Raw genomic sequence first — 12,934 nt, 5'->3', positions numbered from 1 at the left:
CTTTCACTTTGTCTTGAGGTTGAAACATGGAGTGTGCCTTTTTGTTTCGTTTTGTCTTTTAAGACAGGTTTTTCTGTGTAAACACTCTGTCCTGGAACTCCCTCTATAGACCAGGCTGGCCTCGAATTTGGAGATCTGCCTACTTTTGTCTCCCAAGTTCTGGGATTAAAAGTGTGCTCCACTACCACTGGCTCAAGTGTGCATGCATGTCTTAACTCATTTTCAATGTGCTTCCACAAAATATGGCACCCAAGGATTTCTAAAATTATATCAAAAAAATTTTTGTGTGTGTGTGTGATGCTGTGTGTATGATGGTGTGTGTGTATATGTGTGTGTGATGGTGTATGTGTACAGTTCAGAGAACAGTATGTAGGTGTCTCTACTATGTGTCCTGGGACTTGAACTCAGGTTGTTAGGTTTGGCAGTGGATACCTTTACTCATTGAACTCAGGACCTCTGAAAGAGGAGCCAGTGCTCTTAACCACTGAGCCATCTCTCCAGCCCCCTCCAGATGGCTTCTTAAACAGTCTTGTCTCCAGTGATTTCTGTCATGGCAGGTCTGCTGAGAAGGGCCTTCCTTTTGTCATGAAGCACTGTTAGTACTTCTTTTGTGCGCTCTTCCCTGCAACCAAGGTTGAAGATTCTTGGGCTCCACTTTATTTCAGACCTGTGACATGTGTAGCAGAGAACACTGGCCACACACCTAAGAGTGTATACGATTGATGGACTTTAAAAAATGAAAGACATAAATTTTGGTTCACCTGGGGTGGGGAGTGGGTTTTGGACGAGATGGGGGAGGCGGGTGAATATGATCTAAACAATCTATGAAATTTTCAAAGAATTAATACAATTATTTAAAAAGAGAGATAAAACTGACTGAAGGTAGAAGTGACTAAACTGTAGTGTAGTCGGATAAATGCAAGTGGCTGCGACGACTGTGTGTGTACCCTCGGAGAGACAGGGCTGCAGCGACTGTGTGTGTGTACCCTCGGAGAGACAGCGCTGGAGTGGAGTGTGTGTGTACCCTCGGAGAGACAGCGCTGGAGCAGAGTGTGTGTGTACCCTCGGAGAGACAGCGCTGGAGTGGAGTGTGTGTGTACCCTCGGAGAGACAGGGCTGCAGCGACTGTGTGTGTACCCTCGGAGAGGCAGCGCTGGAGCAGAGTGTGTGTGTACCCTCGGAGAGACAGCGCTGGAGCAGAGTGTGTGTGTACCCTCGGAGAGACAGCGCTGGAGTGGAGTGTGTGTGTACCCTCAGAGAGACAGCGCTGGAGCAGAACTCAGAGGTCCTGAGTTCAATGAGTAAAGGTATCCACTGCCAAACCTAACAACCTGAGTTCAGTACCCTCAGAGAGAGCACTGAAGCAGAGTGTGTGTGTACCCTCAGAGAGAGCACTGTAGCGGAGTGTGTGTGTACCCTCAGAGAGAGCACTGTAGCGGAGTGTGTGTGTACCCTCAGAGAGAGCACTGTAGCGGAGTGTGTGTGTACCCTCAGAGAGAGCACTGTAGCGGAGTGTGGAGATGTTGAAGGGTTACTTGGTAACGTCTATCACTGTGAACTTTGTGGATTGTCCCTTATTTTCATCATAATTTGCTCCGTATTTATGGTATGCCTCTGTTCTGTTAATATTTGTCAGCATGTTGCTCTTCTGAGTTCTGTGAACAGAAGAGCGGGCTTCAGTGGAGCTCTCCCAGTTGCTCACTACCCAGCATTTACACTTCCAGCACTGTTTTGCTGAGGAGGGAGGGAGTCAAAGTGACAGAAAAGAATGGGAAGCACTGAGCTAATTTCTAGTCACACCTAGATCATTGCTCATTTGAAATATTTCTATATTATCATTTCTTGCTTGTAGTTATATGAAGGTTTATTTTGAAATTTCAAAGTCATATTTACAAGCTGAAAAATATTTTAAAATCTCATGTTTCTTTTGTCTTGTGACTAATATTTAATTTGTACATCAATTGCTGAAAATGTTACACCACTTTATTATTCTTGTAGATCCTTTGCTGGCTGGACCTGCTGTTCTTGATAATTCTGAACACAAATCATCTCAGAAAACAGGCAAAAAGTTATTGAAGACTTTAGCGGCACCTGAGACACCGGATCCCTGGAACACTCAAACAAAGAAGGTTTCACTGAGAGAAATAATGTCAGAAGAAATCGCCTTACAGGAGAAACATGATTTGGTATGGGTTGGCACGATACTAATCTGTGGTCTCTGTGGTGTTGTTTAGCATGTGATTTTCATTTAATTCTGTGTCTCCTGCTCTGGACTTCATATTTAACCTGTCTCAAGCCAGTATTAAAACTGAAAAATGTTTTAAGTAGAATCTGGGTGAGGCTTTGTTTCCTGCTAGTTGGTACTCTGACATACACAGTTCATCTATGCTAAGTATGGGTTCACAAGCTCTATTATTGTTTGTTTTTACATTTACTTCTGTAATCTTTTACTTCTAGAAAAATATGAACTCTTTCACTTGCAGATGGTATCATACATTATTTAGTAATAATAATTGTATTGCTTTCTAAGGATGTGCCTATTTTTAAATTTTAAAACAAAAAATTTAGAGAAAAAAATTCAGAAGCTTCAGAATTTGTATTACAATTCAGTTTTCTTCCTTCTACTCTTCAACTAGAGTTCAAATAGAAACTTTATTTTAAATCTGATATACTTTTTGCTCTTTACTTCAGTGTACTTATTTGAAGCCATTGGTTAATTCGATTTCTTTCATATTTCTTTTCAACTTTTTCTTTTTTAATTTTGAAAGTGAGAACTAAAGAATTTAAAAAGTAAAATATTAGTTCAGTTAAGGGCAAAGTGATTCTTAAGTGGCGACTGAGGTGTCTTCCACTTCACTGTGTCTGCAGGAGGACCGAAGGTGTTCTTCCTGCTCCCATTGGCTTCGTAATTCCTGCCATTGCACCCTTGCGTAAAGTAGCTTCAAGCAGTATCTTACAGTTTTACTGCGGTTTCAGATAGCCTTCTTAATTTATGTGTAGCAGGCTGGAGAAATGGATTCTCTCTCTCTTCATGTACACAGTGTTCTGCCTGCATGTTTGCCTGCACGCCAGAAGGGGGCACCAGATCTCATTACAGATGGTTGTGAGCCACCAAGTGGTTGCTGGGAATTGTACTCAGGACCCCTGGAAGAGCAGCCAGTGCTCTTAACCTCTGAGATATCTCTTAAAAGAAATAGGAAAGTCTGATTTTAGGCTTGAATAATGTAATAGTTTTGCTGAAATGCCATTTCTATCACTGAAACTTACCTTTTGTTTCTGACCTGCCTCATAATCTTTCTAGTATTTAACAAATGAATGTCTTTTGACTTTACAATTTAATGCATTTTTTTCTGTCAGTAATTTTTCCTTTTTTTCTTTCTTTTTTTTTTTTTTAAAAAATCAACAAATTGGGTAACAGAAAGTAGACAAGAACTGGGTGGCAATGGCACACACCTTTAATCCTGGCACTCTAGGAGGCAGAGGCAGGCATATCTCTGAGTTCAAGGACAGCCTTGTCTACAGAGTGAGTTCTAGGGCAGCCAGAGCTATGTAAGAAAAGTAGACAACTTGGTTCAAAGAATATTCTTTTAAGGAATCCTCACTTTAGACGAAGCCTTAGTAAGGGAATTTCTTGATGTTTCCTTTGCACTATTCCAAAGGAGAAAATACTCTTTTGTATAGCTCTGGAAAAAAGAAATACAAAGCAAACATATATACTAAGGACTAAAACATGAACATTAATTGTAGGATGATGAGATCTTGGGTTTATAGTTCATCGATGTTAGAATTCATAGTTTATGTTAGAACTCTTTTTTTTTTTTGTCTTGAGACAGGGTTTCTCTGTAGCTCTAGGGTCTGTCCTGAAACTAACTTTTTTAGACCAGGCTGGCCTAAAACTCAGATATATCTGCCTCTGCCTCCCAAGTGCTAGGATTAAAGGCGTACACCACTATTGACTGGCTATATTATGATAAAGAATCTTTATCATAATCTTAGTTTAGAATTTGAAAGAATTCTAGGGACTAGAAAGATGGCTCAGTGAGTAAGAATATTTGCTGCCGAGCATGAATACTTGAGTTCAGATCTCCCAACTGTGGAGAGCCTGTCTAAAGGGAAGAAGGTAGAAAGAGAGAGAGCCTTCACAGGGAGCATGTAGTGTATTCTGTAGATGGGTAGGCAGAGAAAGGATGTATTTTAGGAAAGTTCATTTAGTCTGACAGTTTTACTTTATTTAATTATTTACTTAAATTTTAACTTGTTGTGCTTGGATCTCAACATACAGCCGAGACTGTCCTGAACTCCCAGCATTTTAGGTGTGTGCAACTCTACCTGGTGGAGTAGTGCTCAGGATAGGCAGCTTCATGGACTGTGAAAATACTGATACTCAGAGGTTATTTTTGAGTAAATGTATTTGTGAAAAATTTTTAAGTAATTAGGAGCTATAAGGTTTTCTGTCAACCTGAATTTTACAACCTTTATACATTGTAGTTTCTGCCCATTGAGGAGAATGTATTTGTGAGGACGGTCACAGCCGCACACAGTATCCCTTAATCAGGACTCAGGGAGACATTTCTCTCAGCTTTCAGTACCAGAAAGCTGTACTTCTCCTGAGTAACTGGTTTGTTTTAAATTTATGGACACTGAGAATGTTTCTTTCCCTTTTGCTTTGGCCACTAAGGGGGCTCAGAACTGAATTTGTAGCAACTCTACAGGATTTTATGGCATGGACTTAAACACTAATTTTATCCTGTATTCTTGCCTTCATTTTCTCTAATCTTTGACTTCATTTATTTATATCCTATTTTTTATAGACAGTTATACTGATTAATGATGAATAATGTCCCAAATAAAGTATCATTAGGTGATTTGTTGTATGGATATCATAGTGTATTTACACCAGCCTACTATGGCCTTAAGCTGAATGATACAGCATATACCAATCAATATGAGGGTCCTCATTTACTGAAGCACCGTTTTGCTGGGCGGTGGTGGCGCACGCCTTTAATCCCAGCACTTGGGAGGCAGAGGCAGGCGGATCTCTGTGAGTTCGAATCAAGCCTGGTCTACAAAAGGAGTTCCAGGACAGGCTCCAAAACTACAGAGAAACCCTGTCTCGAAAAACCAAAAGAAAGAAAAAAAAAAAAGAAAATGAAGCACCGTTTTGTGGTTCATGACTATATATATAGCTTCTCCTTGTTACATCATTTAGTGGACTGTTTTGAGATTGTGTATGTATGTGTGTGTATGGAACTATGTGTCTTTATGAGCGCCTTTGAATACTTGGCAAAATGGGATATAAATAAATAGTGTAAGAATACTTATATTACTAACTTCTGCCTTTAATCAGCGAGGAAAGGCTGCGATTGCTTATAAATTGTTGGTGTTTTTGCAACAAAATAATTAGGCTTTCGTTCAGTATTGTCTGGCTTATAAATTTCATCATAAGGGTGATTCTTTTCTGTTTTGTTTTAGAAAAGGGAGACACTTATGTTTGAAAAAGACTGTGCCACTAAACTAAAGGAGAAGCAGCTCTTTAAAATATTTCCAGCCATTAACCAAAATTTCCTGATGGACATTTTCAAAGATCACAAGTGAGTGCTAGACAGACTGGCTGTGATTTTTTTTACTCTAATGTCACTGGAAGTATATCCCAAACAATCTCATGTTCATTTTTCTGATTAAATATAATATAAATAATTAAGTTTAGATTTAATACATATAATACAGAAAGTGAAAATTTCTAGCAATTTGTATTCCTTGTTCTTTTTTTCCTTAATTTTTTTGTTACCTTTTCACCACGAGAAACCTGCCCAGATAACATGGGACTGAGGCAGACGGCTCTTTGATTTCATTTTTAAACTAGAACCTCGTGGTGTTCAGATTGTTACAATATAAATACCGGCATGGGGGTATTTTATCTGTGTTTGATTTTGGAAGGAAATTGAAACTTTATAATTCCCCAAAAGATTTATGGAATATAGATGATAAAAGAGAAACAGTGCAGCTGATGTGCCTCAGATAAACCCAGGAACTCGGCGTGTGGGCTACAGGCATGCACTAGATAAGCCTGACTCCAGAATAAATAATTAGAAGAAACTGAGTTGTCATGTTACCGCCTCCGGCTACTACTTTGGTATTAGGGATTGAATCCAGGACCTCACACACCTTTTTTTTTTTTTTTTTTTTTTTGATTTTTCGAGACAGGGTTTCTCTGTAGCTTTTGGTTTATGTTCATGTCCTGGAACTAGCTCTTGTAAACCAGGCTGGCCTGTCTCTGCCTCCCGAGTGCTGGGATTAAAGGCTAAAGGCATGCACCACCACCGCCCGGCCCCTTTTTTTTTTTTTTTTTAATTAAAATCTACTGATGGTCTCACGTTTCCCCAGGATATCATTTAAATTTGCCGTGTAGCTAAACATGACCTTGAACTTCTGACCTTTTTCTGATTACAGGTTTCTGCCTTCATGGCCAGTTCTAAACAATTCCAGGGATGAAACCCAGGACTTCCTGCATGTTAGACAAGTGCTCTACTAACTGGGCCACATCCCCAGCTCAGTTAATTTTGACTGGTATATAAACACAAAAGTGTGCATATTAATGAGTCATAGATTGTTTTTATGAATGTGTGTACTGTGTAGTGCTTAATGAGGTTAAACATATTTTTTCCAAACATCTGAGTTTTTTGCTTATTCATTCATTCAATTATTTATTGTGTGTGCAAGCAGTAAGTGTGGAGGTCGTGGCTCTTTTCTTTTCAACATGTGGATCCTGGGAATCAAACTCAGGGCATCAGGTGTGGCGGAAACAATCTTTGTCTGTTGATCTATTGTACCTGCCCATTATTGTTATTACTAAAAACTTTCCAAGTCATGGACTAGAGATATGACCCAGTGGTAAGAGCAGTGGCTGGACTTCCGAGGACCAGGGTTTGGTTGGTAACACCCACATGGTGGCTCACAACACCCACATGGTAGGTATCTCCAGTTCCTGGAAACCTGATGCCGTCTTCTGCTCTCCGCAGGCACCAGGCATGCATGTGGTGCATAGACACATGCAGGTGAAACATCCATACACATAATAAAATAAAAAAGATCCTTAGTATTGTTTAAAACATTTTTTTTTGACAGCATTAAGGAGGCAGAAGTAGGCAAATCTCTGAGTTTAGGTCTGCCTGGTCTTTGTAGCAAGTTCCAAAGCAACCAGGGCTATATTGTGAGATCTATCTTAAAAAAAAAAAAAAGGGCCCAATTATTATTTTTCCTGAGATTTCCTAGAGGTTCTTCTTGAATCTTCAAGTACATTAAGTTTCAATATTAAAAACTTAAAATAAGCCAATTTCTTACACTTTAAAATTTTTAAAAAAATATTTTTTATGTATCTGAGTGTTTGCCTACATGTATACTCCTTGTGTGTCTGATGCTCACAGAAGGCTTAAAGGGCATTAGCTCCTCTGGAACTAAAGTTGCATGCTGTTGTGAAAACCTGGATTCTCCTCAGAAGCAGCAAGTGCTCTTAACCACTGAGCCATCTCTCCAGCCCATTTTTTTTATATTTTTAGAGATTGCTTGAATTTATACCACAGAACTTTCATTTTCTTTTATTAACATTATATTTAAACAGCTATTCACTGGAACACACAGTACAGTTTCTAAACTGTGTTCTTGAAGGAGACCCTGTGAAAACAGTTGTCGCTCAAGAATGCGGTCACCAAAATGAGAATATCACTTCTCATACTGCACTGAAATCAAAAGAGAAAAAGGTATGGAGGAATTGGATCTTGTACTCTTTTGGCAAATAAATGTATATGAAACTATGATTTGTTGCTGGGTGGTGGTGGCTCATGTCTTTAGTCCCAGCACTTGGGAAACAGAGGCTGGTGGATCTCTGAGTTTGTTTTCAAGACAGGGTTTCTCTGTGTAGCTCTGGCTAGCCTGGAACTCTCTATGTAGATCATTCTGGCTTTAAGATCTGACTATCTTTGGGATTGAAGGTATGGGCCACCATGCCTGACTCATAATTAATTTTTTGAAGAACATGGTGATGTCTATTTCAAGTCTCTGCAGTCCCAGGGTCTAAACAAAATATTAGTGAGGAAATTCTGTACCCAATTGTTAATTATGTATTGGTCAGTACTTGCAAACCTTTCTTCCCTTATTTTTATCAATTAGAGATTATATGTGTTATATAATACATACACTATTTTGTAATATTATTGACTGAGATTTCTGTCCTGTCTGGTTCCCATAGTCGTTAAGTCCCGAGGAAATCACACAGAGGTCTACATTAGTTATAAACTGATTGGCCCATTAGCTCAGGGTTCTTATTAACTCTTATAACTTATATTAGCCCATTATTCTTGTCTATGTTAACCACGTGGCTTGGTACCTTTTTCGGTGAGGCAGTTATATCTTGCTTGCTCTGTGGCCAGATCAGGACAGCAGACCAAGCTTTCCTCTTCCCAGAATTCTCCTTTCTCACCTCTACTTCCTGTCTGGTTGTCCCACTTATACTACCTGCCTGGCTACTGACCAATCAGCATTTTATTAAAATACAATTGACAGGCTACAGACCATTGTCCCACAGCATAGTATTACTATAAATTAAGTGGTAGACTTTAAGATTTTAAACCTATGTGTCACTGTAGATTGTTTTATAGAGTACATTATAAATATAATTCTTGGTAATATTTCTAAGCGAAATGATAATTTCCAAGTTGTTATATTCAAGTGAAAACTGAGTTGGCTTAGAGATCGCTGTGTTTCATTTGTTAAACATTAGTTTTTGATAGTCTAAAGACATTTGAACATACTGAGAATATTATCTTAAAAAATAGTTTTCTTCCTTAATGGAAACCATATAGGCAGCTTGAATAATTACTATTTTCATTATCTTGTATTTTACATTAGAAACTTGTATAAGGATTTCTTTTGGATAATTACGTCATCACGTGCACAGGTGGGTGCACACACACGCACACTTCATTGTTCTCTTTTGGATAATTACATCACGTGCACAGGTGGGTGCACACACATGCACACTTCGTTGTTCTCTTTTGGATAATTACATCACGTGCACAGGTGGGTGCACACACACATGCACACTTCGTTGTTCTCTTGGATAATTACATCATGTGCACAGGTGGGTGCACACACACAAGCACACTTCGTTGTTCTCTTGGATAATTACATCATGCGCACAGGTGGGTGCACACACACATGCACACTTCGTTGTTCTCTTGGATAATTACATCACACGCACAGGTGGGTGCACACACACAAGCACACTTCGTTGTTCTCTTGGATAATTACATCATGCGCACAGGTGGGTGCACACACACATGCACACTTCGTTGCTGTGTTTGGATTCTGAGAGGATCTCACTACGTAGTTTATTCTGTTGTCAGTACAATCGCTTGGCCTCCATGCTGCTGAGATTTTAGGCATAGGTTTTTTTCTAAAAGGTTACTGAATTTTTCTTACCACAGTGGCTAATAGTAGGTTGAAACTGACTCATAAGTGTATTTATGATTTTTTACTATTGGTCATGCCATCTACATGAGGTGTTCTTTTCTTTCTTTCCTTCCCCTCCCTCCTTCTTCTTTTCTTCTTCCTCTCCCTCCCCTCCCCCCCTCCTTTTTTTTTTTTTTAATGGGTCTGAGTTACCTCATTCAGGATGGCTTTTTCTAGTTCCATCCATTTGCCTACAAATTTCAAGATGCCATTGTTGTTGTTTTTTTCCACTGAGTAGTACTCCGTTGTGTAAATGTACTACACTTTCCTTAACCATTCCTTGGTTGAGGGACATCTAGGTTGTTTCTAGGTTCTGGCTATTACAAATAATGTTGCTATGAACATAGTTGAGCAAATGACCTTGTGGTATGAGTGTACATCCTTTGGGTATATGCCCAAGAGTGGTATTGTTAGGTCTTGATGTAGATTGATTCCCAATTTTCTGAGAAACCACCACACTGATTTCCACAGTAGCTCTACAAGTTTGTACTCCCATCATCAATGGGGGAGTGTTCCTCTTACTCCACATCCTCTCTTGCATAAGCTATCATTGGAGTTTTTGAACTTGGCCATTCTGACAGGTATAAAATTATAATGAAAGTCCCACCTTGGCCTTTCAGTAACAAAGAAATACATAGAGTCTTACAATAATTATAAACTGTTTGGCTTATTAGCTCACTCTCTCTCTCTCTCTCTCTCTCTCTCTCTCTCTCTCTCTCTCTATCATCTATCTATGTATCGATCTATCGATCTATCTATCTATCAATCTATCTATCTATCTTTGAGACAGAGTTTCTCTGTGTAATAGCCCTAGCTGTCCTAGAACTAGTTTTTGTAGACCAGACACACCTGCCTTTGCCTTCCAAGTGCCGGGATTAAAGGTGTGCGCTACCACTGCCCAGCTTCTATTTCAGTTTTTAAGTCTTGAACGTTTTCCTTCACCTATTTGATTGCCTTTTATTGGTTTTAAGGGATTTGTTGATCTCTTCCAATTTTTTGTTTGTCTTTTCTTCCATTTCTTTTAGGGGAATTTTTCATTTCCTCTGTAAGGGTCTCAGTCATTTTCATAAAGTAATTTTAAGTATTTGGCTTCATCTGTGTCGGGATGTTCAGGTCTTATTGCTGTAGAACCACTAGTTTCTGGTGTTGCTGTATTGCTCTTTGTGTTGTTGAGTGTATTCTAACCTTGTTGTCTACCCATCTTTTCCTCCAATTGGTTTGGGTGGAGCCTGTGCTTCAGGAGGTCCCTTTTCCTTCAGTTGGTGTGGCTTGGGGCTGTGGCTCTGTTGAATGTTCCTTCAGTTGCAGGCAGGACTGAGCCTCTGGTGATTGTTTCTCCGGGTGTAAATGGGCCCAAGACTCAGATGTTGCTCCTCTAGATGCAGGCGGGGCAACAGCTTCGGTGGTCACTCCTCCAGGTGCAGAAAGTATTAAGTCTCCAGCTATAACTGGTCTAGGTGCAGGTGAGGCTGAGGCTGAAGCTCCACTAGTTGGATAGTTTCTGGAGGCCCTTGCTATTACCGTGATCCACTGGGCCCACGGAGTGGTGATGCTGTCTCCTGGCATGGCACAGACCCAAGGGGACAGTAAAACTATCCCCCTGAGCGACTTCTCTCTCTCTCTCTTTTTAATTATTTGTTTTTAATTGGCTTTTAAAAATTCTAAGTTGAAAATTCTCATTGTTACATTGAAACTTTTTGTTTGTTTAAAACAAGACACATATATCTAGCTGACTTATATTCCTCACGCAGTCAAGAATGACCTTGAACCCTTGCCTCTGCCCTTGAGTGCTGGGAGAATGGGTGTGCAACACTATTCAAGACTTTGGAACCTTTTGGATAGGCTTCACCACAAACCAAAAGTTGGATTTCTGTGCTGATTGCATTCCTACAACTCTCTATCTTACCTTCTATCTTTTGGCTTGATTTATGTCCTGATTATATTTTAATGATTTTGAAGAACATTTCAGTGTTTCCTAAAAGTGATTAAAGAAGAGGTAATGTAACTGACACGAAAAAGCTAGTGTAGACACTGAGGAAAAAGATGTCTAGTTGTTCATTTTGTTTCTTTTTTCTCTTTTTCTTTCTCTCTCTGTCTCTCCCTCTCTCTCCCTCTTATCCCTCTCCCCCTCCCCCTTTTTGGAACTCTCCATAGACCAGGCTACATTGTATTGGCCTTAAACTCAGATCTGACTCTCTGCCACCTGAGTGCTAGGATTTAAGGTGTGCACCACCGTGCCTGGCTGGTTTTACTTTTGTTCTGTCTCATGTACAGACTGCCTCCAGTTACTGTGTAGCCAAGTGTGTCCTGATCGTCCTGCCTGTTTATGACCATACCTCCCTCAACACATCTGATTGTGTGATCTTCTTGCTTTTGCTCCCCAGTTAATTTCTAGGATTACAGACTTGTACCATCAAGCCTGGCTCACAGCCTAGTTTATATATGCATTTTATGGTGATAAGACATCCATTTTGCAGTTATATTTGTGTATTACATATTGTGTTCTTCTAGGCAAAGAAACAGAGAGAGACTGATGATACGGCAGGGGACTCGTCTTTCCAGGATTTTGAGTACCCCGAGTATGATGACTACAGGGCGGAGGCTTTCCTGCACCAGCAGAAGAGGATGGAGTGCTACAGCAAGGCCAAGGAAGCCTATCGCATGGGGAAGAAGAACGTGGCCACCTTTTATGCTCAGCAGGTGAAGTGGAAAACTGATTACAGCTTGTTTACCAGTTCAAGTAGTCTGAAGTGCATGATACTTACACTAAGTTTTGGCTTAACAGTTGTTTGGGAAGGAATATAGAGATTATATAAGTGACGTATAAAGTGGGCTAATACGAAAGAGTCCTGTGACTGTGGGATTTGTGTGCTTTGCTCAGGCCTGTCGTTGCTTGTGTAGTGTAGCTTCACGAGCTACAGCCGCTCTTCCGTCGTCAGTGCGAGCTGCTCTCATCCAGCCCTCTGTTTTGCTTTTCCTTTCCTTTTCTTTTTTCTTTATCTTTTATTTTGAGACTGAGTCTCACAAAATTATCCAGACTGGCCTTGAACTTGTGATTCTTGTGCCTTAGGTCCCAAGTTCCTTGGAAGATGGCCCTTTACCTCTAGGCTGGGGGATTATGGCTTGTTCTCTTTTCCTTTAGATTAAATCAGATCATCTAGTGATCTCCCGAGCATTTGGTATTCAGTAGTATGTCTGAACATGAAGTTTCCTGAAGGAAAGAAAGCAGAAAAGTTTGTCTTAGGCTGGAATCACATGAGTCTTCTTACATTGTCTATAATGTTTGGATTTTAAATAAGGCATTTTATTTGCTTACTTATTTGTGTGTGTTGTGTTATTTGTGTATGTATTTGGTATGAGCACAGGAGTTTTTGAATGCATATTTCTGTGCATACAGATGCCAGAGGAGGACACTAGGTATCTTCCA

At 39.9% G+C, this 12,934-nt stretch overlaps 1 protein-coding gene across 6 annotated transcripts in view; it reads left to right on the top strand.

Annotated features, from left to right (window-relative positions):
* The window catches only part of N4bp2 (NEDD4 binding protein 2), a 59,102-nt gene that overhangs the window by 34,237 nt on the left and 11,931 nt on the right, over window positions 1-12,934 (top strand). For 5 of the 6 annotated variants that reach the window (XM_075943340.1, XM_075943338.1, XM_075943339.1 and 2 more), the window contains 4 exons: window positions 1,999-2,186; window positions 5,473-5,591; window positions 7,619-7,757; window positions 12,019-12,207. In XM_075943340.1, the coding sequence (XP_075799455.1) occupies window positions 1,999-2,186; window positions 5,473-5,591; window positions 7,619-7,757; window positions 12,019-12,207 (635 nt within the window). The other variant, XM_075943343.1, reaches the window with a different exon arrangement.

This window comes from Microtus pennsylvanicus, chromosome 12 (assembly GCF_037038515.1).
Source record: "Microtus pennsylvanicus isolate mMicPen1 chromosome 12, mMicPen1.hap1, whole genome shotgun sequence".
Classification (NCBI taxonomy): Eukaryota; Metazoa; Chordata; class Mammalia; order Rodentia; family Cricetidae; genus Microtus; species Microtus pennsylvanicus.
Note: the sequence above shows the minus strand (reverse complement) of the source record. Positions and strands in the feature narration are given on the sequence as shown.